Genomic DNA, 27,494 nt, shown 5'->3' with positions numbered 1-27,494 from the left:
ACTTTCACAGCCACACATTGCAAATGGAAAAACCATGGCCTTGACTATACGCACTTTTGTTGGCAGGGTGGTGTCTCTGCTTTTTAGTATGCTGTCTAGGTTTGCCATAGCTTTCCTCCCCAGGAACTTCTTTTAATTTCTTGGCTGCAGTCCCCAACTGCGGTGATCTTAGAGCCCAGGAAAATAAAACCTCCTAAATTCTTTTTAGATGGATTTACCCAGGATTACACTACAATAAGCATGCATCTCTGCTCCAGTTAGCTTCTATATACAACGATGAACCAAAATGTCATATTTGCCAGATTTACTGCTCTCATTGTCTCTTGGCGTCCTCTTTACCGCCCTTATTATTGGCATATAATGAATGGGGGGACATGAAACCGGTCCTTTTCTCGGCTGCTACAAGCTTTAATAAACATCTCAAGCGCAGATTCAAACGGCACAGGAAGACACTCTTGTGGTTTTCCAAGCTGGGACTGTTTTAAAAAAAGCCAGAAAGCCCTAAAAGTATGCATCATGCATCAGGACTCCAGGCTGCAAATGAGACTGCCGGGATCCGCATCTGATCTCAGCTTCACTTTTGAAAGGAAAACCTCGCGTTTTCTGCGCCGCCACTCCACCCGCTAGCGGCGCGCGCGTTCATAATAATGGTCCTAAAAGATCGCGCGCGCGTCGCACTCCCGAGAGGCCGGTTGTTTTCGCTGCAGCGGTTGCGCATGCGCTGTCGAGAGCGCCCAGGGGAGTGAGGCTCTTTGACTCTCGAGAGAGCGGGCGAGCTCGGGTTGAGGTGGCGGTGAGGGCGGCTGCCGCCATGTGGTTCCCTGCTCCTTTTCGGATTGCCTTTCCGCGCTTGGTAAGGAGAGGGGGCCGGGAAAAGTTGGCGTCCTTAAAGGAGCAAGTCGGGCGCCGTTAGCGATCTCGGGGGAGAGTTAAGAGCAGCCAAGGGCAGAGTGGCCTTCCTCTCCGGGAAGGGGAGGAGCGTGAGGTTCGGGCTGTTGTGCCTCACTTCCTTGGCGGAGAAGAAGCGAAAAGAGCAGCAGGGCAGGCTGGGCGGGTGTCAGAGCAACGCTTATTTTGCTAGAAGCGGCGGGCCTAAACCGACGAGCGAGGGGAAGATGGATGCGGAGCGAACCATTTGTGCCTTCGCATCGCTCCAAATATCATATCAGTCCGTCTTGATTGCTTCGTTCCGTTTATGCTAATTCGTATGCGTCGAACTAGGTCAGGGGTAGGCAACCTCGGCTCTTTTATGACTCGTGGACTTCAACTCCCAGAATTCCTGAGCCAGCTATGCTGGCTCAGGAATTCTGGGAGTTGAAGTCCACGAGTCATAAAAGAGCCGAGGTTGCCTACCCCTGAACTAGGTGATGGTGGCATAGGACCGAAATTTGCAATCTTCCGTGATTGCAGGAAGCATAGCTGGCTCAGGAATTCTGGGAGTTGAAGTCCATGAGTCATAAAAGAGCCGAGGTTGCCTACCCCTGAACTAGGTGATGGTGGCATAGGACCGAAATTTGCAATCTTCCGTGATTGCAGGAAGCATAGCTGGCTCAGGAATTCTGGGAGTTGAAGTCCACGAGTCATAAAAGAGCCGAGGTTGCCTACCCCTGAACTAGGTGATGGTGGCATAGGACCGAAATTTGCAATCTTCCGTGATTGCAGGAAGCATAGCTGGCTCAGGAATTCTGGGAGTTGAAGTCCACGAGTCATAAAAGAGCCGAGGTTGCCTACCCCTGAACTAGGTGATGGTGGCATAGGACCGAAATTTGCAATCTTCCGTGATTGCAGGAAGCATAGCTGGCTCAGGAATTCTGGGAGTTGAAGTCCACGAGTCATAAAAGAGCCGAGGTTGCCTACCCCTGACCTAGGTGATGGTGGCATAGGACCGAAATTTGCAATCTTCCGTGATTGTCCGAACAGTTTTTCTACCTCTTGGCTTCCACAAAGGTCCTCCCGCCTTAAACTATACGGTAGCTGATTAACGGAACACAGGAGCTGAGGTTGTATTAATGTGGGCAGCGTTTTCTACATAAATTTGAGATGGCTAGTTACGCATATTTGAAACTGTTATGGTCTGTTATCCTATATTGTCAGGTGTGGACATTGGTGTGGGAAATATATGAATATTAATTTCTGAATGAAGCCTGATTCTTACAGATCAAGAGTTAGAGATACAAAAATCAAAAGGTTTACTGTGCATCTTTCTTTCCTTTTATAATGTCCAGGATATTGAGCACTTCCTGATTCTATCCTTATTTTTTTAAATAAACAGAAAGAAAAGAGAATAGTATGCCAAAGAAGTGGACAATATGTTTACGTTTGTACACCATGCATTGCTTTTGTATTTGTATGACCTGATTATTTTAGATGGATTCTGCTCATTGCATAAAACTTTTGCTACCCAGGATACTGTCAAAATTTCAAATAAGTCCATTAATCTAGCATTTGCAAAAAATGTCCATTTTTAAAATTCTTTTCACTCAACTATTTCTGTTGTTAATTCTACCATTTATTTTTTACTAAATCCATTTTCAAATTCATTTATCCCTTCAGCATTTTTATTATAGTTTTCTTTTTAATTTTCTCATAGATCTTTCCAAAACTGGATTGTTTTCGTTTTGTTTGGTTTTCCATTTTCAGAATTTGCCATTTGTACTCTGGTAGAATTGCCTCTGGTCTGATAGCTGATTTTGCTTGGATGATTCATGCATCAGTTTTCCCAGTTATTGCTTTTATTGGTTGCTTTATGATTTCCAAAGCTTCTTTAATTTTTCTGATGCTAAGATTTTTTAAACTAGATTTGTCTTTATCTTTACATTTTTACTCTTTCATGTTCTTTAAATTACTTGTATCTGATCTTAATTATTTTATTTTGGTTTCCAATGTGACCTTGTTTGAGATTAAATATGGTTTTGCTTTTGGTTTTCTAGTTTTGATACCCAATTCTTCTGCAACCATCACTGTTTAGGCAAGCTGACTGAGATATTACTTTAAACCTTGCAAGACCCTTATTCTTATCGTTCATGATTATTTTGCAGGTGCAGCATGCTTTTGGCTTATTGTCACTTGTGATTCACCAAGACATAAGATGTATCTTCAATATATTGCTGTATCTGATCCATACTTAACTAACTTGTTAATTAACTTAATACCGAATACTTTGTTAAATTTTTGCAAAATTAAGGCTGTAAGATTCTTAGAATCCAGTGGGAAAATCACATGATCAAAAAGAGGCCACGTTAGCCTAGCAAGATTGGTTCTGATTTCTGGCAGTTACTACAGTATTTTCAGGATACTGTATCCTTTTATTATCTGCTCTAGAATTTTAGTAGATATTGAAATTGTACTGACTAGTGGTCTATAGTTTGTTGGAGCTTGGTCTCTTCTCCTCTCTTCTCTTCTCTAGTTATTGACATTTGCTATCATTCATTCAGCTGTCATTTTATCAGTTGTCCAGAATTCCTCAATACCTATAGCTTTGGCTAGTTCATTTGGTCTGGAGTTTTAAAACTCATTCAAAGAAATACTGTATTCCCTCAGCATGTTTCTATCAAAAGCCTTTATTCATGTAGGCAGATACATAGAAGGAAATGATTATGGTTGGTTATGTCACAAAAGCACTGAAGATTCTGTTGATAGGATGCCTTTTTTAGTTCCTGTAGAAAAGGAGCCTTATCGGGATTTCTAAAGAGCATGCTATCGCAAGACGAAATTCAAGCTGTTTATATCTTTCCTGTTCTAAACTTCCTGCAATTTCTTCTTTTGAATCATGGAGATTTAGGTGCAGGTAAAGGACAAATTTGAAATGTCAATACATATTATTACCTACTTTTTCATTTAATATTCTATACTTTTGGTTATATGTAGTGCAGAGAGATTATCAGCAGTACAGTAACTTAAAATAGACCCATCTAATTCAGTAAGGATTTAAGCATAATTTAAGGTTGGTTCGATTTCTTAGCTGTAATTGCAAATACAAACTGTTTGCTTTATATGAAATATTTGTAGATGACAAATCTTCGCTGCCTTCATACATCAGCAGAATGCAGAAGTAGTGGTGGAACTCTGTTTGTGGTAAGTAGTTTGCATAAATGATTATACAAAATGTTTAGTAAAATGGAAAAAATGTGGCTTTTATTTGTGTGCAATTTAACGGTATTTATAACAACATTACACTTTCTATTAGTAATAATAAAACTGCTATACATAGTCTTGTAGGTGATTGCATATATTATTGCTGTACTTGGCAAATACATCAACCTACTGAGCTATCATGTTTAGAAAAGCTTATTTTATTAGTGGAATATGGGGAGGAATATGGATGGGGAGGAACAGGCTTCGACTCAACCCTGACAAGACTGAGTGGCTGTTCGTGCCGGCATCCCGGGAAATTCCGATTATCCCATCTCTGGCCATGGGGGGTGAGCTATTACCCCCCGTAGATAGGGCGCGCAACTTGGGGGTCCTTCTAGATTCACAGCTCTCTTTGGAAGAGCATATTGGAGCTGTGACTAGGGGGGCCTTTGCCCAGGTTCGCCTGGTGCGCCAATTGCGACCCTATCTAGACCGGGATGCCTTGCGTACAGTCACTCATGCGCTCGTGACTTCTCGTCTAGACTACTGTAATGCTCTCTACATGGGGCTGCCCTTGAAGTCCACTCGGAGATTTCAACTGGTGCAGAATGCAGCCGCGCGAATTGTCCTGGGGGTTTCCCGATACTCCCATGTTACACCTTTGCTCCGCGAGCTGCATTGACTGCCGGTTGCTCTCCGAGTGAGGTTCAAGGTGTTAGTGATGACTTACAAAGCCCTACATGGCATGGGTCCGGATTACCTACGGCAACACCTGCGGCCGGCGTCAACTTCCCTCCGTCCAGTGCGCTCCCACAGAGAGGGCCTCCTCAGGGTGCCTCCGATCAAAGAATGTCGATTGGTGGCCCCCAGGGGGAGAGCGTTCTCTGTGGGCGCGCCAGACCTGTGGAACTGCTTGCCGGTCGAGCTCCGGATGGCCCCCGAACTTCGCTCCTTCCGGCGCAATCTCAAAACCTTTTTTGAACAAGCTGGCCTGGTCTGATGGGATGGGGTTGGGTTTTATAAATTGGTTTTAACTTTTAATATGTATTAATTTATTATGGGCATTGTTGTTTAATTATTTTTTAATTTTTGTATCCTGTTTTTTATTATGTATTGCCCTGTTCACTGCCCTGAGTCCTTCGGGAGAAGGGCGGTATACAAATTAAATTATTAAATTATTAAATTAAATAAATTTCCAACAAGCATGTAGAGAATATCAGCCCCCAAAGTATAAATGCTTGTCTGTTATATACATACACGTCCTATTTAGCAGTCGTGTATAGGCTTCCTGTGTTAGTTTTACATACACAAAATGACATATACAGAATGCATAAGTTTACCTGACCAGATTTCTGTTTTTGTCAACTGAAGTAGGAAAAATGTTGGAAATAAAAAACATATTTTGTAACTTAAAAAGTGTACTTATTGAACAATTAGTGTGGTGTGGTTACAGTATGTATTGAGGATTAGCAGCATATTTAGTTGTTAAATTAAACTTTATAATAACATTGAATTTCTACAAGTATAAATTGATTGTATATAAACATTGAAATTTTGGGTTTAAAATATTGTGTTAAAAAGCATTTTGGTCATTCCAAAGAGAAGATATTTGATTAGACGACCTTCCCCACTCCCATCAGTGTTCATCTAAAACTTTAAATTTTCTGCTAGTTTTCTCTTCAGAAAAATATGAAAATTTTCTTTTTTTTCCCCCACTATTGACATCATCCTGTACATGTCTTACATTTGTGGTACTGTGTATTCTTTATTTCAAACAGTTCTGTATCCTTTTTCCTTACATTTAATTAGGAAATTAATGTTTACTAATATTTCTCATATAGAACTAGTACCATCTGTTGTCACATTCTTTGTACTTTCACTTTTCTTTAATTTCCTTCCTTTAATCATTTCTTTCTACAAAAACATCTGTCCCATATTCAGAATTTACTGTCACCCGTGTATCTTTCACTAACTCTTAAACTTCCATTATAAACTGTCAGATTCATCATGTTTTAAAATTCATATTTATTCCTTTTTCATGTCTACACATGAGTTCTTAACTATATACTCTAAACCAGGGGTGTCAAAGTGCCAGTCCGCGGGCCGGATGTGTCACGCGGAAGCTGTGCCCACCCCATTGCCGGCAATGGCAAAACCGTCCCAATACATTGCACAATGTCACGTGACATCGCGAGTTTGACGTGTCTGCTCTAAACAAATCAATACTTTTCTAAGCAGATACTCACCAGTCACAATTCTCATTCCATCTTGGGTCCCTGGATGGCTCAGTGTCTTTTAACACAGTGGCCCCCAACCTTTTGGGCATCAGGGACCGGTTCCGTGGAGAGAGGTTTTTCCATGGACCAGAAGGGGCGTGGTTTTGCATGCTGCCTGCATCCCGCGGATGGGGCTTTGTTTGTGTGACTCAATTTCTGGCATGCCATGGCCCTGTGCCAGTCCATGGACCGGGAGTTGGGGACCTCTGTTTTAACATAGACTGGCATTAATACTTTTCCATTCATGTTACCTAACCAAGTAATGTTAGATCTTCTTATTCAAAATATTCTGCAGTTTCTCCTGAAATTCACACATGGTTCTTTCACTAGCTCCATTCAGTGGAGTGTAACATGCAACTATCACTAACTACAAATTGCTACTTGTATAGGTTTCCTTAACAGTCTAAATGTTTCCAAGATGTTTTAAACATATTTCAGCTTTTTTGTTTGTAATTAAACCTTCATTTCCCTACATGCCTTCATCAGTTCAGTCCACAAGTTCAAACCATCTTTATTCATATGTTATATCCATCTCCTCCTTGTTCATTCCATTTAAATTTTAAATCAGTGTTCCATATAGCAGTGTTTGCTTTTTGTTTTTGAAAAAAATGTGGCAGGGGGACAGGGAGGGGAGTAAGTAAGGAAAAGGTTTTGGGAAGCTCATCCTGAAACTGCCTTTTTTTTTTTTGCAAGGGCTGGTTTCCCAAAGCCTAGAGAGTTAGGAGAGCTTTGCAGCCTCCCTGCTTGTCAGCTGATGAGGGGCAACAGACAGGCACAGAACTCTTGGAAAGCAGCCGCCATTTTAAGGGTAATGAAAATGGCACTGCTTCCAAGAGTCATTGGGAGGCCTAATGCTACAGGGGTTGAGGGGGAACACCTGGCAGGGGAAAGTGCTGCAGAATCCCCATGGTCTATCGTAAGTGTGAATGACTGCGGGAGCGCTGCATCTGTTGTAACTTTGAAGGGACAGGTTTGTAGGTACATTTGGGGTGTTTGGTTGTTGTTTTGAACACTTGTCATATGGCCTGTCGTTTCTTAAGGATTACCTCTACTTTAATATTTGACTGGGTACAATAATTTTTACTTTTAGGTGATCAATTAAATGGCATGCAACTGTATAGGTTATCATAAACTTTTATTTTTCAATTCTGCATCCAGTTACTGCAAAGTTATTTTCATAATGCAATTTGCTTACATAATAAACATACAAGTTGAAACAATGATGATCAAAGTATTCACTATTAGTACACTTTTTTCATACCGCGTGTGATATAGCGTGATGCAACATTTCATTTCTGAAACTACTGAGTAGACTGATCATGCGTAGAAGGTGGCTCCTATAATTCAGCTGCTAGTAGAGCTTTTCATATCTTCATAAGAGGAATCTCTCCTCATGAAGTATCGTAATTATTAAGACACAAGAGCTATAATTTTTCTATATGTAACTATCTGAAATTTGTTTTCTGTGCATTTTTCATTATTTTATTGTAATTTGTACAGCACAGAGATACTCCTGAAAACAATCCAAGCACCCCATTTGATTTCACTCCTGAAAATTATAAGGTATGTTTTTTTTAAATTTTGTTATTAAATTACTTTGGCTTTTATGCCGTTTAGTCCCTTTTTGATGACCTTTCATGTTTTGATGGATGAAATGCTGTATTTCTATTTCAATAAAAATTGGTTATTGTAATATTTATTTTCTTTAATAGAGGATAGATGTAATAGTAAACAACTACCCAGAAGGACATAAATCTTCGGCAGTAATCCCAGTCCTGGATTTAGCTCAAAGACAACATGGATGGTTACCTATATCGGCTATGAATAAGGTACTTCTCTTTAATTTGATAATTTAGCATACATTCAACTGAACAATAACTATATTAACACAAAATAATTTTAATATTCATTAGGTACCTCTCTTAAAACAAGTAATTTAGAGTGTTGTCAGGTGATAAAAGGAAGTTTTTCAGTCTTAAAAATATTCAGATAATAACTTCAGGTTGAACTCTGCAAGAATTCTGCGAGTTATAATTTAGGAAAATTAAGACATTGTGAGATTTTTATTGCTTCTGCTAAAAATAGCAATATATGTAAATATATTCAGATAAAAAATGATCTTCTATTTATAGGTTGCTGACATTCTACAAATGCCTCCTATGAGAGTTTATGAAGTAGCAACATTTTATACAATGTTTAATCGCAAGCCTGTTGGGAAGTATCATATTCAAATCTGCACTACCACACCTTGCATGCTTCGAGATTCAGATAGTATATTAGAAGCCATTCAGAAGAAGCTTGGTATGAAACAGCACTTAATTTTCCTGTATCATGAGCCTGTTCTTGTTGTATTGACTTTTCTTACTTAATCCAATTTATATTTGTACTCTGAAAAGCATATTTGCAAAGAAACGTGATCATGACAAAGTTATCCTTGTACCCTTTAGAACTGAACAACAGGATTTTTTTTAGCTGTTGATGGTGGAGCTGCATATCCTGAGAGGCTGGTTTATAGCTAAGAAAAGGGGGAAAAGGAAATAAGAGTCTAAGAAAAGAGAAGCCAGTAATTTGAGAACGGAAGCTATGGGAGGTAATTAAGAATATAGGCAGTCCTTGACTTGTAACAATATTGGTCATTCAGTGAAGTGGTTGTTGAATGAGACATTACAAGATTGCTCGGGTGACTGTTCAGTGACTGCAGTCTCAGCACTCCCAGTTATTATTGAGCAATCTAGCAGGTTGTTAAGTGATTGGAGTCCCAGGTAAGGCACGTGGGATGCCTCAGGGTGTAGGGGAGACCCTGGGAGGACCCACTCAGGTCCCTGCCAAAAAACCAAGCAGCAGGATTTTTAGCCTGAGGAGAAAGACTTTTGCATGCATCTTTCATTGGGCCTTTCAGGCCCTCTCCAACCCCCTTCCCCCCCAGGAATCCTTTGCTCCGTAACTGCACTGCCCACCTGGAAAGGATTACAAGTATCCCAGTAATGCATATCTGCAACTTCCCCACACACTCCATAGTGTGCTCCACCCACCTCCACTTGCCCAGCACCATAGCACACACTCCCCTTTCACTTGGAAAGAATTTAAAGACAGGGTACAGATTAATGAAAACAAAAATCTCTGCTCTTGTAGCTTGAAAGTCAAAACACTTAACACACAACCCCCCATAGGGAATTACAGACCCATCTTATAACACTTTATCTGATTAAATATCCCAGAAATATCCTGATCTCTTTTGTATACAACTACTATTGTCGCATTAGTACAATTTAGTTTCTTTGAATATAGCTAAGTTTTATTACTCTGTCAATAAAATTAGGAAGACCTTGGTCACCCATTGATGATTTCACTATCAATTGTAATATATTACTGTATCTTGTTCTGTTTGGTTCTGTTCAGTTTTGCTTTATTTTAATGTTTAATTTTTTGTGCTGATCTGTGACCATAATAAAAATTGAATTTTTTTAACATAAAATAGAATAGGGAAGAGAGACTAAAATAAGAAACTCAGACACTACCTTCTAATGTTTGTTTAAAAAATGAGCAGTCATGATGAAATCAGTTCTTTAAAAAAAAAGCCAAGATGGTGACCTGATATTTCCATTGAAATGGCTATAATAAAGCTGATTTTATTTGATGATGCTTTTTAAAATGTAGCTGTACTGTCAACATCTTTTTCCAGCTGTTTCCAATTTTTGAGAAGATGAGGCCAACATTTTGGCTTTTTGTGGTGAGACTCCTTAAGGGCAAGATGCATACGTTTATTTTAAGCTTGCTGAAATTTCACATACTATTTCATTCTTCCCCCAACCCACAAAATAGTTTTTTCTGAAGTTTATGAAATAAAATTAATACCTTCATTTAAGATAACATTTGGCTCATTATATTATCTAACAGCCAGCTATATACCCATACATTCCTATAAACAGGATTGCAACTCTAGTGGCGACAACAGATTGGGAAACATACAGTGGGACAAAAAAAGTATTTAGTCAGCCACCAATTGTGCAAGTTCTCTCACTTAAAAAGATGAGAGGCGCCTGTAATTTTCATCATAGGTATACCTCAACTATGAGAGACAAAATGGGGGAAAAGAATCCAGGAAATCACATTGTAGGATTTCTAACGAATTTATTTGCAAATTATGGTGGAAAATAAATATTTGGTCAATAACAAAAGTTCATCTTAATACTTTGTTATATACCCTTTGTTGGCAATGACAGAGGTCAAACGTTTTCTGTAAGCCTTCACAAGGTTTGCACACACTGTTGCTGGTATTTTGGCCCATTCCTCCATGCAGATCTCCTCTAGAGCAGTGATGTTTGGGGGCTGTCACTGGGCAACAAGGACTTTCAACTCCCTCCAAAGGTTTTCTATGGGGTTGAGATCTGGAGACTGGCTAGGCCACTCCAGGACCTTGAAATGCTTCTTACGAAGCCACTCCTTCGTTGCCCAGACGGTGTGTTTGGGATCATTGTCATACTGAAAGACCCAGCCACGTTTCATCTTCAATGCCCTTGCTGATGGAAGGAGGTTTTCACTCAAAATCTCACTATATATGGCCCCATTCTTTCCTTTACACGGATCAGTCGTCCTGGTCCCTTTGCAGAAAAACAGCCCCAAAGCATGATGTTTCCACCCCCATGCTTCACAGTAAGTATGGTGTTCTTTGGATACAACTCAGCATTCTTTCTCCTCCAAACACGAGTTTTTACCAAAAAGTTCTACTTTGGTTTCATCTGACCATATGACATTCTCCCAATCCTGTTCTGGATCATCCAAATGCTCTCTAGCAAACTTCAGATGGGCCCGGACATGTACTGGCTTAAGCAGGGGAACACATCTGGCACTGCAGGATTTGAGTCCCTGGCGGCGTAGTGTGTTACTGATGGTAGCCTTTGTTACTTTGGTCCCAGCTCTCTGCAGGTGAATGCACTAGGTCCCCCCGTGTGGTTCTGGGATTTTTGCTCACTGTTCTTGTGATCATTTTGACCCTATGGGGTGAGATCTTGCGTGGAGCCCCAGAACGAGGGAGATTATCAGTGGTCTTGTATGTCTTCCATTTTCTAATAATTGCTCCCACAGTTGATTTCTTCACACCAAGCTGCTTGTCTATTGCAAATTCAGTCTTCCCAGCATGGTGCAGGTCTACAATTTTGTTTCTGGTGTCCTTCGACAGCTCTTTGGTCTTGGCCATAGTGGAGTTTGGAGTGTCTGTTTGAGGTTGTAGACTGGTGTCTTTTATACTGATAACAAGTTCAACCAGGTGCCATTCATACAGGTAACGAGTGGAGGACAGAGGAGCCTCTTGAAGTTGTTACAGGTCTGTGAGAGCCAGAAATCTTGCTTGTTTGAAGGTGACCAAATACTTATTTTACCGAGGAATGTACGAATTAATTCATTAGAAATCCTACAATGTGATTTCCTGGATTCTTTCCCCCCATTTTGTCTCTCATAGTTGAGGTATACCTATGATGAAAATTACAGGCCTCTCTCATCTTTTTAAGTGGGAGAACTTGCACAATTGGTGGCTGACTAAATACTTTTTTGTCCCAGTGTATATGCCAATTTAATGTAGAAAATCCAAACTAAGAATTATACAAACTGCTATAATCTGTTTTGGAACATTGTATTGGGACAAATAGCCATAAAATTTTCATTTTTACAGTTTGCTTTATTATAAATCAAACTAATTTCTCTTGCCTCAGGTATAAAAGTTGGGGAAACTACATCTGATAAACTTTTCACTCTAACTGAAGTTGAATGCTTGGGAGCCTGTGTAAATGCACCAATGGTACAAATAAATGACAACTATTATGTAAGTAGGAATAAGCCTTAGATCTTTCAGTGTATTCATCTTGTATATGCTTGTTGCCTAGAAAAATTAAATTAGCATAAAAGACAGGTTTTCATATGATATTCTAATGAACAGAATTGTTTACTGAAATTAATTTTATATGAATTAGATTAGTGCTTCTCAATATTTCATTTGTTGTTCCATCATGATAAAAAGAAAAAGATCAATGTTTTCAAGAAATATATATATATATATATATATATATATATATATATATATATATATATATATATATATATATATATATATATATATATATATATATATATATATATATATATATATATATATATATATATATATATATATATATATATATATATATATATATATATATATATATATATATATATATATATATATATATATATATATATATATATACATACACACACACACACACACACATATTTATTTATTTATTTAGTTACATTTATATACCGCCCTATTCCCTGAGGACTCAGGGCGGTTTACAGGAAATTAAAAAATCCACCATACAAAAGTTAAAAAAAACCAAATTAAAAAATATTAAATTGACCTTGTATACTTAAAACCCCAATTAAAAATTTCTCCTCAGCCTGGGCCCGAGAGCTCAAAGAGCCAGGTCTTCAGGCCCCGGCGGAATGATCGGAGGTCGGGGGCAGTCCTCAGCTCCACCGGCAGCTGGTTCCAGAGGGCAGGCGCTCCCACTGAGAAGGCCCTATCCCTGGGTGTCACCCGCCGGCAATCTCTCACCGGCGGCACCCTGAGCAGACCCTCCCTGTGGGAGCGCACTGGGCGAAGGGCGTTTGATGCCGGCAGCAGGTGTTCCCTCAAATAGCCCGGACCCAGGCCATGTAGGGCTTTATAGGTAATAACCAGCACCTTGAATTTCACCCGGAGGGCAACCGGAAGCCAATGCAGCTCGCGGAGTAGAGGTGTTACATGGGAGTATCGGGAGACCCCCATTACAACTCGCGCGGCCGCATTCTGCACCAGTTGAAGCCTCCGAGTGGTCTTCAAGGGCAGCCCCATGTAGAGAGCGTTACAGTAGTCCAGACGGGAGGTAACAAGCGCATGAGTAACTGTGCGTAGGGTGTCTCGGTCCAGATAGGGACGCAACTGGCGCACCAGGCGAACCTGTGCAAAAGCCCCCCTGGTCACGGCTCCTATGTGGTCTTCAAAATTGAGCCGTGAGTCCAGGAGGACGCCCAGGTTGCGAGCCCTATCAACGGGGGGTAACACCTCACCCCCCATCGTTAGAGGTGGAATAAGTTGGTTAACCCGAGATGCCGATATGCACAGCCACTCAGTCTTGGCGGGATTGAGACGAAGCCTGTTTCTCCCCATCCAGACCTGAACCGCCTCCAGGCACCGGGACATCACGGAGAGGGCATCGCTGGGTTGGTTCGGGGTGGAAAGAAAAAGTTGGGTATCATCAGCGTACTGGTGATACCCCACCCCAAAACCACGAATGATCTCGCCCAGCGGCTTCATATAGATGTTGAACAGGAGAGGCGAGAGGACCGACCCCTGAGGAACTCCACAAATGAGAGACCTCGGGGCGGATCTCTGCCCTCCTGTCAACACCGACTGCGAGCGGCCCTGGAGGTAGGAGAACCACCGTAGAACGGTGCCTCCCACTCCCAACCCCCTGAGACGCCGCAGCAGGATACCATGGTCGATGGTATCGAAAGCCGCTGAGAGATCTAATAGGACCAGGACAGAGGAGCAACCCCTGTCCCTAGCCCTCCAGAGATCATTCACCAGCGCGACCAATGCCGTCTCCGTGCTGTGTCCGGGCCTGAAGCCCGATTGGTACGGGTCCAGATAATCAGTTTCCTCCAGGAACAGAGGGAGCTGATGCGCCACCACACTCTCAACAACCTTCGCCAGAAAGCGAAGGTTGGAGACTGGACGATAGTTGTTTAAAACAGCCGGGTCCAAAGCAGGCTTCTTGAGAAGGGGCCTCACCACCGCCTCCTTCAAGGCGGCAGGGAAGACACCCTCCTTCAAAGAAGCAGTTATTACTGCATGGAACCAGCCTCGTGTTCCCTCCCGAGCCGCATAAGCTAGCCAGGAGGGGCACGGATCCAACAAACAGGTGGTGGTGCTCAGTCTCCCCATGATCCTGTCCACATCATCAGGGGAAACAGGGTCGAACTCAGTCCAGATAACATGCTCAAGACCGCCTGATTCCTCCACGTCAGACTCTGCCCAGTCAGAGTCCAGACTGGTCCGGATCCGAGCGATTTTGTCCGCCAGATGATGACTAAACTCCTCGGCTCGTCCCTGCAAGGGATCCTCTCTCACCTCCTGGTTAAGGAGGGAGCGAGTCACCCTAAACAGGGCGGCCGGGCGATTATCTGCGGACGCGATAAGGGCGGCAAAGTAGTTAGACTTCGCCGTCCTTATCGCCGCAAGATAAGACCTTATAAAGGTTCTTAACTGCAATCGGTCGGATTCGGATCGGCTGGATCTCCAACCGCTCTCTAGACCTCGTCTCCGACGCTTCATCTCCCGGAGCTCCACAGAGAACCATGGGGCCCAACGGGATCTGCGCCGGGTCAGAGGTCGCATGGGTACAACGCAGTCAAGTGCCCTGGTGGCAGCCGTTTCCCAGGCCTCCACCAGAGCATCGACTGGGCTGTGGGTAAGGGTGATAGGTATAGGCCCAAGCGCCCTCTGGAACCGATCCGGGTCCATTAGGCGCCTGGGACGGAACCACCTGGACGGTTCCGCCGCCCAGCGGCGGGGGGTGGCATGACGGAAAACCAGCCTCAGGAGGTGGTGATCTGACCATGACAGAGGGGTGATGGACGGGGAACCCCCTCCCAGATCGTCCAACCACTGTCCAGACAGGAACACCAGGTCGAGAGTATGATCCCCCTCATGAGTCGGGCCCTCAATAACCTGGGTCAGGCCCATGGCTGTCATGGAAGCCATGAACTCCCGAGCCAATTCCGACGACCCTCCCAGTGACGGCAGGTTGAAGTCACCCAGGACTATAAGCCTGGGGAACTCCACTGCCAACCCTGAGAGGGCGTCGAGCAGCTCAGGCAGGGCTGTTGCCACACAGCTGGGCGCCAGGTATGTAAGCAACAAGCCCAACTGAACCCGAGGACCACATCTCAAGAGGAGGGATTCACTCCCGGCCATCTGGACAATGGTGGCCTCCCGGGGACACAAAGTCTCCCGAATAACCACTGCCACTCCACCACCCCTGCCCTGAGCCCGCGGCTGGTGCAGCACCCGGAAACCCGGCGGGCATAACTCGGTGAGAGGCACCCCTCCCTCCGAGCCCAGCCAAGTTTCCGTGATGCACGCTAGATCCGCACATTCCTCCTCGATCAGGTCACGGATGAGGGGAGCTTTGTTGACTACGGATCTAGCGTTAAAATAGACCAACCTGAGCTCAGGGGCCTGATCACCCTCATCCCCGGGTAAGAGGGTGCTAACCGGAGGGTCGGAGCGCGCCACCGCTCGGAGATAGCGGGGGCGCGATCCCAGGTGTTGATATGGCCCTCCGCGCAAACACCTGCTGCCTTTCCCTATCGCCGTGGGGATTTGAAGCCCCACCCCCACATTCCCAGAACCAGCAGCCACCGACCCCGTCCCGTCGGGACCTCTAACAGGTCCAGACTGAGTGCCGGTTAAAGATTCCCTCCCTCCCCTCCCCTCCCTCCCCCTCCCTAACCTTTTAAAATAACCGGCTAAAAATTTTATCAGGGGCCTCTTAGTACGTCTCCACTCGAGGCCCCTAGTTAAGCCCAGCCACCTCTCGGAGCCCCAGCAATTGGGTCCGTCATCAAGGGGAATGTTAGAAAAGAAGGCTGGTCGTATCCAAGAGGGAGAAACCCCTCTGAGGGCGCACAAGTCCGAACCAGAGTATTGTAAACGAGCCATGAGATGGAACTGTCTATATGAGCCATTGTTCACAAATGGGGTCAAAAGTTATTAAGCTGATGGGATGTTAGTTCAGATGTAAAGAACATTAAGTCCGGAACGTGTCTTCATCCAGCAGTCTGCCAATCATATACATATACATACATATACACACACACATCATATACATATACATACATATACACACACACAATCATATACATATACATACATATACACACACACATACATACATACACACACACACATATATACATACATACATACACATACATACATACATCGGAATGTGTCCTTTGGGCTATTCTATACATTGTGTTTATATGGTGCTTTCCTATTGGTTGATTGGCGTGTTGATGTGCTGCCAAGTCCTTGGCTCCTAAGTACCTGGTAAGCTGGTGGTAAATAAGCACTCCTGTTGACTGACAAGGGGCCTGTTTCCCAGATTTCAATCATTTCCCTGGCTATCTTTGTACCTGCACAGCTAACAATCTTAGTATCTACAAAGTGGAATATGTTCTTGTTCATTACTATGTGAGACTACCGATGTGTTTGAGTTTACTTGTCTGACCACTTGCTTGTGTTCTTGCAATCTCCCTGTCCATCCTACAGTCATGGGGCAATCCACGCAGGAGATCCGGTAGATTACATTAGAAGTATCTCCCACCTTCAAGTTATCTTTGCAATACATGATTTGTCCTCTTATGGTAGCCTCTAGGCGGTATGCAATGCCCACTTTCAGATGTCAGAAGCTGTGTTTTGCATTTATGGCAGGATGTGCTATATAATTGGTCTTATACCTCAGGGATACCTCAGGGACCACCTGCTGCCGGCATCAACTCCCCTCCGCCCTGTGCGTTCCCACAGAGAGGGCCTCCTCAGGGTGCCGCCAGTCAAGGAATGCCGACTGGTGGCCCCCAGGGGGAGGGCCTTCTCTGTGGGCGCTCCGGCATTATGGAACCAACTGCCGGTTGAGCTCCGGACGGCATCAGACCTCCGAACTTTCCGTCGTGGCCTGAAGACCCACCTATTTGAAATGGCTGGTCTGGCCTGACGGGGGATTATGGGTTTTAATTTGTTGTTTTAGATTTGTAGTACTGTTTTAACTGGGCATGGGTTTAATCTTTTTTAATTTTTGTATTGTCTTTTTTATATATGCCCTGTGAACCGCCCTGAGTCCCTACCAAGGAGAAGGGCGGTATACAAATTAAATAAAACTTAAACTTAAACTTAAACTTATACCTTGTTTCATTTTTCTTCTTAAGATAATCTTTATTGTCATTTTTTTTACTGTGGGCACAATGGCGCACATCAAAAATGAAATTTAGTTGCCCGCTCTCAAAGTGAGACACATACATGACACACCCAAAACATACTACATACAACATATGTATAGACCCACACCCCTACATATACATAACAGTAAAATATTAAATACTGTCCAACTTGAATATATAACGGAAGGAGGAAGCCTAAGAGTTCACAAGGTTAATGCTGTATGGAATGAAATTATGGCTGAATCTGGATGTTCTGCTAGGGATACCACGAAGCCTCCTCCCAGAAGGTAACCAGGAAAACAGGTTGTGAAGAGGATGAGTAGTGTCCCAGATACAAACCCTGTTCAAACAACACTTCTGTGCTATGTCCTGGATGGGAGGGAGGGAACTGTCAATGATCTTTTCTGCCATCCTCACCACTCTGCACCGCCTTCCTGTCTGAAGCAGTGATGCTTCCAAACCAGACTGTGATGCTGTATGACAGGAAGGAAAATGAGCTTTTCTCATGTGATGCAGGAAGTGCAGGCACTGCTGTGCCCGCTTCACCAGTTTCTCACTGTTGAGCGACCAAGCCAGCAAACCCAGGAATTTGATGCTGGTAACCATGTCCACAGGTGTGTGTTCTGCAGGCATCTTATAATGTTTGTGGGTACCATTCTGCCTGAATTGTTCACCTTTTCTTCAGTTCTCACCCTGCCATATAGTGTTCTGATGCAACTTTTTGTGTGACAGTGGATGGTTACTGTTGAAACTAAGAATATGTGGCGTGTTGGTGCCCTTGTGATAAACTCTGATTTCTAGGCTTCCATCTTCCTGCCTGTTGACAAATACATCTAAAAATGATAATTGTCTAGCCGTTTCTTCCTCCATTGTGAATTGTATGTCTGGAAAGATGAAGTTCAGTAGGATATGAAAGTCTTTCAGTGCATTTCTTTTGATGATGACAAATGTGTCGCCTACGACTACGTTATGGCACCAAAATTTAGAAGTGTAGTTTTAAAATGCACAATGTTCTAATTCACAGTTTCTACAATGACTTCTGATACTGGGGGTCCCATGGGTGTCCCTTTTATTTGCTCATACATTTCCCTTTTGAATATGAAGATATGCTGGCAGTACTGGAGTAACCTGATTTGTATCCTGGTTAGATTGTTTTGATCTGTGCTGTACTCTTCTAGTTTTCTTATCTATTATTTGTATGCTAAGTGAGGAGGGAGGGATGTAAATAGGGACACTATGTCAGAGGAGACTGTTCTGAACCAGCCAACTACCGGCCTTGTAATAAGGCAAACCCCTGTTCAAGCAGTAGAGACTGGAGAGCGTCTGAGGTTGCAAAGCGTCTGCCAAGTTTAATTCACAAGCAAAACAACAGAACAAGAAACACAGGAACTTGAATCCTCAAGCGGAAGGGTTGCTTTCAGCAACCAGCCCCTCCCCAAACACTCCTTTTATTTAGAGTTCAGGGCATGGTCTCCCTGTGCCTCCTCCCGAGGAGTCCCACAGCCTTTCTTTGTTTGTTCCTGCTCGACTGCCTCCTGCGTCGGGCGTCCTTGAACAGGGCCAGCTGTGGGTCATCATCCTCCGCACTATCGGGCTCACGCAGCTGAGAAGAGGGCCCCGGCTGAGGGCTCTGCGAAGCCTCCAAGCCATCATCAGCCGGTTCGTCTTCCACACCCTCCTCCTCCCCCTCATCTGAGTCATCCGATACATCTGAACCGGCTGCCGGACCCACCGGCTGGCCCTGAGTCATAACACTATCCCGCACCGCAGGGCCCTTCCCCCGGGGCTGCCGATCCGGATGCGGTCGGGATGGGAATTGTTCGTGAAACGCTGTCACCAACGCAGGGGCATGAACGGCGGTCGCGTCTTCCCATGTGAAGTCCTCCGGCCCGTACCCTTTCCACTCGATCAGGTACTGGAAGCGACCTTTCAGCCAGCGGGAATCCCGGATGCTGGCGACCTCGTACTCGGGGGTGCTGCCTCCATCACGAGGTCCTGATGGGGGAGGTTCCGCTTGGCGAAGTGGACAAGCCGGTTGTTCGGGGACCAACAAGGACCGATGGAAGACGGGATGCACGCGCAGGGAACGTGGCAGAGTTAAACGATAGGCGACCGGATTGATGACGGCCTCGACTGGGAACGGTCCAAGGTAACGGTGGTCCAGCTTCCTCACCGGCCGAGTGGATGGTAGGTTCCTGGTGGACAGCCAGACCCGATCCCCCAACGATAGTGGAGGCGTATCCCTTCTCGACCGATCGGCGAACCTCTTGTAGTCGGCCTTGGCCTTCTCCAGCTGCCGTCGCACCAACCGATGGATCGCCTGTAACTCCGCCATGAATTCGTTCGCTGCCGGCTCCGGTGAGTCCACGGGAGAAAGGGGGAAAAACCGGGGGTGATAACCCACGTTGGCCAAGAACGGTGTCATCTGCGTGGAGGTGTGCTGCGAGTTGTTAAAGGCAAACTCGGCTATGGCCAAATAGTCCACCCAATTGTCCTGCTGCAGGTTAACGTAGCAGCGCAGATACTGCTCTAAGATGCCGATGACCTTCTCGGTACCCCCGTCGGTCTGAGGATGATGCGCGGACGAGAGGCAAACCTTAATGTCCAACGCCCGCATCAACTCCTGCCAGAAGCGGGCTGTAAACTGGGCCCCCCTATCGGAGACGACTCTATCAGGAAGGCCGTGCAGCCGGAACACCTGTTGGATGAACATGCGACTAGTGGCGCGAGCTGACGGTAAGCCGCGACAGGGGATGAAGTGCGCCATCTTGGTCAACATGTCCACCACCACAAACACTGTCGTGAAGCCGGAGGATGGGGGTAGATCCGTCAAAAAGTCCATGGACACAGCCCCCCAGGGTCTCTTGGGTGTTGGCAAAGGCTGCAGTAAACCAGGCGGGGCCTCTGTCGCTGACTTGGCCTGCCTGCATGGGATGCAAGAGGTGACATAAGACTGGACGTCGTGTCGGACTCGGGGCCACCAGAAGGTACGGGAGACCAGGTTCAGAGTCTTGAACAGGCCAAAATGCCCCGCAGCCGGGTTATCATGACACTGGCTGAGGACGAGTCCCCTGAGTGGCCCTCCCGGAACATAGAGCCGGTCACGATAATACAGAAGTCCATCCGTGACCGACCAAGGCGAATCTGGCCCCACCTCTTCCTTCCGCTGAGCCACCCACGCCTCCTGCTGCTGCGCCTCCCGGATCCGAGCCCGTATATCCACCGGCTCCCGCACCGCAGCAAAAGACTCGACGGGGATCACTGTCCTGGGCGGAAGCTTGTCTTCCACTCGGGTGTACTCGGGCTTCCTGGACAGAGCATCCGCTCTCTGGTTGTGCCCGCTTGGTATGTACCGCACCCGGAAGTCAAACCTCGCAAAGAAGAGGGACCACCGGATCTGGCGTTGGTTCAAATTCCGAGCGGTCTGCAGGCTTTCCAGATTCTTGTGGTCCGTCCGGACCTCGATTTGATGCCGCGCCCCCTCCAGATGATGCCTCCAAGCCTCGAACGCCGCCTTGATGGCCAGCAGCTCCTTCTCCCAGATGGTATAGTTGCGCTCCGAGGGATTCAATTTCCGAGAGTGATACGCGCAAGGGAAAAGGGTACCGTTGGGCGTCGCTGCCTGGAGTAACACGGCCCCAATGGCAATGTCGGAGGCGTCCGCCTCCACGACAAACGGCCGTTGCGGGTCAGGATGCTTCAAGATGGGCTCCTTCATGAAGGCGTCCTTCAAAGCTTGGAATGCCTGTTGTTCGGGGGCGTTCCACTGGAACCGAGTCTTCTTCTGCAGGAGCCGGGTGAGGGGGGCTGTCAAGGCAGCAAAGCCAGGGATGAATGTTCGATAGTAGTTGGCAAATCCAAGAAGTCGCTGAACATCCTTCACGCGACGCGGGGGTTGCCAACTCTGCAACGACTCAACTTTACTCGGTTCCATGGCGATGCCCTCAGGAGAAATGCGGTGACCCAGGAAATCGATGGTCACCTGGTAGAACTGGCACTTCTCCAACTTGGCAAACAGCCGATGTTTCCGGAGGCGCTGCAGGACCTGACGGAGATGCTGATGATGCGCTTCACGCGACGGGGAGTAAATCAGGATGTCGTCCAGGTAAATCACGACAAACTGGTCCAACAGATCTCGAAAGATGTCGTTCATAAAATGCTGAAACACAGCGGGGGCGTTGGTCAGGCCAAACGGCATCACCGTGTACTCGAAATGTCCATAGCGAGTACCAAACGCCGTCTTCCACTCATCACCCGGCCGAACCCTGACGAGGTTGTAAGCTCCACGCAGGTCCAGTTTCGTGAAGATCTTAGCCTCCCGGAGTCGGTCCAAGAGCTCGGGGATGAGGGGCAGCGGGTAGCGGTTACGCACCGTGATGGCGTTAAGTTTTCGGTAGTCACAGCAGAGCCGTAACTCGCCCGACTTCTTTTTGATGAAGAGCACGGGCGCAGACACTGGCGAGGACGAGGGCCGGATGAAACCACGAGCCAAATTCTTTGTCAGGAAGTCCCGCAATGCAGCCAACTCGGGCTCCGACATGGAGTACAAACGCCCCACTGGGAGAGGCGCATCAGGGACTAGATCAATGGAACAGTCATAGGGCCTGTGCGGGGGTAATTGGTCCGCCTCTGACTCGCTGAACACATCAGCAAAGTCGGACAGTTCGGGAGGCAAGGAAACCCCTGAGGAACCCTCCACCTGGCCGGCACAGATATGGCGGGTGTGGTCCACGCACTGCAAACTTGGGAAGGTGACCAAGTTCTGAGACCAATAGATCTGTGGATCATGCGCCCGGAGCCACGCCAGTCCCAAGACCACGGGGAAGTGCAGATCCGAAGTGATGTAGAACTGAATGGCCTCCACATGGGAACTGATGGCCATACACACTGGTTGCGTGGCGGCCGTAATAGGCCCGGACAGGAGCACTCGACCATCGATAGTCTCCACCAGCATGGGCGGATCCACCGGACACTGGGGAACAGCCCATTTGGCCACAAAGGCCGAGTCCATAAAGTTAGTGGTAGCCCCAGAGTCAATTAAAGCATGGACCGGAATCCCCTCTGGCTTGCCAGGAAGGATCAGACGTGCCTCCAAAATCAAATGCCGTGGAGGTTCACAGGCACCGTCGGAACGGCGTTGCTCGGCGTGGTCGTTGTGGGTCGCCCGATCTATCACACCGTCTAGATCGGGCTCGGGCCGTTTCCCGACAGCAAAGCAGGGGACTTTCTCGGGGCAGGCTTGGTCACTGATGCCCGCTGATGCTTCTTTGGACAAGAAGCAGCCAAATGTCCAGGGTCCCCACAGTAAAAACACAACCCCCCCGATCGTCGTCTGTCCATTTCCGTCACCGATAGACGGGACCTGGCGGCACCCAGCTCCATTGGCTCCTCCCTCTGGACTGGGGGCTCACGCTCAACAGGGGCGGCAGGGGTCTGTGGGGTGGCACGGCGACTCTTTCGCTGCTGCAGCCAGGCATCGATTCGCAGACAAAGATGGATCAGCCCATTCAGGTCTGAGGGAATGTCCACACGGGCCAGCTCATCCAACATCTCCTCTGACAAGCCATCCTGGAAGGCATCCACGAGCGCAGCCTCATTCCAGGCGGAATCCTGGCTAAGCAGCCGGAAATCGCTGATATAGGCCTGTAGGGGGCGCTGACCCTGCCTCAGAGCTTTCAGGCGCCGGGTGGCAGTCTGCGCCTTAATCGGGTCCTCGTACATGAGGCGCATATGGTCACAAAACCCCCCAAAGTTATCCAACAAAGGGCTAGGCTGTGCCAGCAGAGGCGTGCCCCAACGAGCTGCATCCCCCGACAGAAGGCTCAACACGAATCCCACCTTATCTCGGTCAGTGGGGAAATCAGCTGCTCTCACGCTGATAAAAAGCTGGCATTGTCCCAGGAAGGCAGGAAACAGTTCTGGATTGCCAGCAAATTTATCCGGCATAGCTATCTGACATTTCCTCCTGGAAATGTTGAGCCACCTGAGCTGCCAGCAAAGTGAGTTGCTGGGTGAGCTGAGCATTCTCGGCAAGAAGCTGCTCCATCGTAGTAGTAAGGGGTGGGAGGCTGAAAGCAAACTGTTCTGAACCAGCCAACTACCGGCCTTGTAATAAGGCAAACCCCTGTTCAAGCAGTAGAGACTGGAGAGCATCTGAGGTTGCAAAGCGTCTGCCAAGTTTAATTCACAAGCAAAACAACAGAACAAGAAACACAGGAACTTGAATCCTCAAGCGGAAGGGTTGTTTTCAGCAACCAGCCCCTCCCCAAACACTCCTTTTATTTAGAGTTCAGGGCGTGGTCTCCCTGTGCCTCCTCCCGAGGAGTCCCACAGCCTTTCTTTGTTTGTTCCTGCTCAACTGCCTCCTGCGTCGGGCGTCCTTGAACAGGGCCAGCTGTGGGTCATCATCCTCCGCACTATCGGGCTCACGCAGCTGAGAAGAGGGCCCCGGCTGAGGGCTCTGCGAAGCCTCCAAGCCATCATCAGCCGGTTCGTCTTCCACACCCTCCTCCTCCCCCTCATCTGAGTCATCCGATACATCTGAACCGGCTGCCGGACCCACCGGCTGGCCCTGAGTCATAACAGAGACCATGATCTCATCAGGAATCACATTGTAGTTTTGGCAGCACAAGGAAACAACAGCCAATTGTCAGCCATCAACACACCAATTAGCCAATAGGAAGGCACCACATAAATGCAACTCATAGAATAGCTCAAAGGACTCGTTCTGGTGAGAGAGAAGTTTCCTGAGGATGGGCTCCAGCACAAGTCCGAAAGCTCAGAAGACTAACCTTTGGTCCTGGTGACTGATCCACATTTGAACTTGCAACATTATCCTGGGACAGGCTGGATAATACTTGATATTTTTTTAAAAAATGGATTTTTTAAAATTTAAATTGATTTTTTTTATTTTTATCAAATTTATTTTAATAAAATGCTTTTGGAGAAAACTTATCTAAATATAGTTTTCTATTTAAGATACATTAATTTAGTTTATTCAGCATGAAATGGACCTTAGTTATGTAGCATAAGGCTGTATATTCTGCAATATTTACATTTTTTGTAAACTCATTCAATGAATCCAAGCTCTGCTGAGATAACATGCACTGCATTGATGCATTCACACAATTTAACAGTAACCATGAAATAAATCATAAAACAAGTTCAGGAATATTCCTTTATCCCATTGTTTTGCAAACCTATGTACATTACAAACTGTATGATTGAAGAAAAATGCATCTGTACCAGGCGTTTTAGTTTAAAAGAATTTGAGTAGTTTTCCAACTATGTGTTAAACTAATTAACCTAACCTGACAGCTTATTATTGTAAATAGGAAACCTTCATTTTGATTCTAAATATTATTAAAGATTCTAACTATCAGCAAGAATGAGTCCTTACATTTAAAGAGCACCTGTCATTTCAGATCCATCATGGAAGCCCGTTAGCGGGCATCCACTCACCTGCTGCCCACCACATGCCTCATCTTGTTGTGTCACTGCTGCATCACCAGCTGGTTGAAAAGCCCTGTTAAAGGATTTTATTATGGCAACTTGAAATGTTGTGATACCTTCATACCAGTGTAAAACTTGCTCCTCATTCAGTTGGCAGTTTTGCTTGTGTATTACCTAGATTGCTTTTGTGCATTAAATCAGGTTTTTCAAATTGTATCCTGCAGAACACTAGGGTTTCATGAGGATGGGGTTCCTTCAGATTAAGGGGGGAAAGTTCAAACACAGCATATTTTTTACTAGAGTTATCTCGTCTGGGAATGCAGGTTTTTTTTTAAAAAAAAAATAAATCGGTTCCATAACTTGAAAAAGCTTGAAAACCTGTGCTAAATCACATGTAGTACTCTAATGAGAGTATGATGCTTTTTATTAAGTATGTAGAATTCAACTTGACACAATAAACATATAGACACATTTTCGAATTTTCCTTTTATAACTTCAGTTGGACAATTAAGAAATTTATCGTTCTCAGATATCTAATTTTGCCAGTACTGTATTCTGTTGCTAATATTACTAACAGATTACTAACTGCATTTGATATAGACACAGTAAAAACATTATGCGTATATCTTTAATCTTAATATATGGTTTTTAGATTATGTTCCGACTATTACAGAAAGTCACCATTGAAAGATATGCAGCTATATAAATGGAATAAAATATAAAATAGTCTAATAACTAATAACTTCTAATAACTTCTGAAGTACAATTTTTATAGTCTGTAGCAAAAAAGAGTTCTATAACATGTTAAATACATTAAACATACTCAAGATGAAGAAAATGACATATTTAATATGTGTAATATTGTTTTCATTTAATTTTACAGGAAGATCTGACAACAAAAGACATTGAAAACATAATTGATGAATTGAAAGCTGGAAATATTCCAAAACCTGGACCAAGGTATTTTATTTGCATAATAAAATAAATACCATGAGAAAGCAAGGAAAAAAACTACTAAAGCAATCCTGTAGAACAGCCCACAATCTTTTGGGCACCAGGGACCGGTTCTGTAGAGACATTTTTTCGCAGATTGGAGGAGACATGGTTTCACAGGCTGCCTGTATCGCGTGGATGGGGCTTCACTTGTTTGTGTGGCCCAGTTTCTGGGATGCCGTGGTCCAATGCTGGTCCCTGCTGTAGAAAATTCTCAGGATATATATTTCAATATGAGATTAAATATAGAATCTTATTACCAAGACATTTTCCTTTTTATGTTCCATGCTATGGTGGCCTATAAGAAGCTGCTTCTTAATTTTTAAGAAACAGGTGTTTGTAGGCATTTTTGCAAATTAATATCAAATATTTGCCAAAATTTATTGAAGACTGCTTTTCTTATATATAAAATATTTTTGTTTCTAAATATGCTAACATGCTGCAGAGTTTAACTTGGTAGCCCTAGATCCCCAAATTTATTTCAGATGTTATATGACCTTTCTAATCAAAGTTTCAGCCAACAATTATCAACATATTTTGATGTTGTATGGGAAAGTTACTTAAATGCGTTTGGTAGGTATGCATCGTTGATTTGTGATCATCATTTGATTAATTTTCATCAAATTCTGCTTTTTGAAATTTCAGGGCTTTTTAGTTGTTGAGAAACCATTTCATTTGTTACTTGATGTTAATGCTTTCTGTTAGGAACAAAGATAGATCTATAGCACCAGTGTCAAACTTGATTTTGTCATGTGACGTATCGTGACTTTTTTGCCTTTGTGGAGCCAGGGTGGGTGTGGCCTGCGCATGACGCATCTGGCTCGCAGGCTGCCAGTTTGACACCCCTGATCTATAGGAAATGTGGGATAGTATTCAAGATGGAAAAAAGAAAGTCATGTTATTAGTCATAGATTCTAATCTTGTCCAGTTACTCTTAAGTAATTCATACTGATTTCAGTGGGATTACACTCAAGCAGACATATACAGAACTTCACTGTGCAGGCAGTCCTCAATTTATGACAAGTTCCTTAGCAACTGTTAAATATTATAATGGACCTTGCCAAGGGTACTTCTGACCCAATTCTAATGGTCAGCCTCCCTTTCTACAGGTTCATATGACCATATTTTGGGCAGTCAACTGGCCTACATTTGTAGCTTCCTGCAGTCACATTTGCTGGAATTTACAACTAATTTATTTCTGGTTTTCAACAAACTGGCCCATTGTCAACAGTTGCTTAACAATCACTGCAAAAAGGTTGTAATGTGGTGACCCACTTTACAGCTGTCATGATGAGCAGGCTTCATTACAGTCATTAAGTACAGCATTATTGTAATCAGAATATGTGTACATATGACAACTAGAAATCCCCCAACTCCACATTTTTATTTCTTTCCATCACATTCTATCTTGTATTGAACTAAAAGATGCTTAAAATAAGTCATCAAAAGTTGAAACAGATTTTTCTGGATGTTTCAGAATGACTAAAATTATACAGAACAATGTCTAATACTGATTTTTTATTTCTTTTCAGAAGTGGACGTTTCTCTTGTGAGCCATCTGGTAGTCTGACTTCTCTGATAGAACCACCCAAGGGACCTGGTTTTGGAGTTCGGTCAGATCTTTAAAACTATTGTTCTAAGTGTAAAAATCATTGAAAAAATAAATTCTAAAATATGGAC

General features: G+C 44.8%; 1 protein-coding gene across 1 annotated transcript; it reads left to right on the top strand.

Annotated features, from left to right (window-relative positions):
• Positions 1-716: 716 nt before the first annotated feature.
• Positions 717-27,494, top strand: NDUFV2 (NADH:ubiquinone oxidoreductase core subunit V2; the record flags this gene model as incomplete). Its single annotated transcript, XM_081323489.1, is given in 9 exon segments — positions 717-737; positions 740-853; positions 4,009-4,074; positions 7,851-7,913; positions 8,063-8,179; positions 8,483-8,651; positions 12,059-12,168; positions 25,705-25,781; positions 27,347-27,494. Coding segments are annotated over 9 exon segments (831 nt in total). The 3' UTR covers positions 27,441-27,494.

The sequence above is a fragment of the Vipera berus genome, assembly GCF_964194415.1.
Source record: "Vipera berus genome assembly, chromosome: 3".
NCBI classification, from domain to species: domain Eukaryota; kingdom Metazoa; phylum Chordata; class Lepidosauria; order Squamata; family Viperidae; genus Vipera; species Vipera berus.
This window is presented reverse-complemented; position numbering and strand designations above follow the sequence as displayed.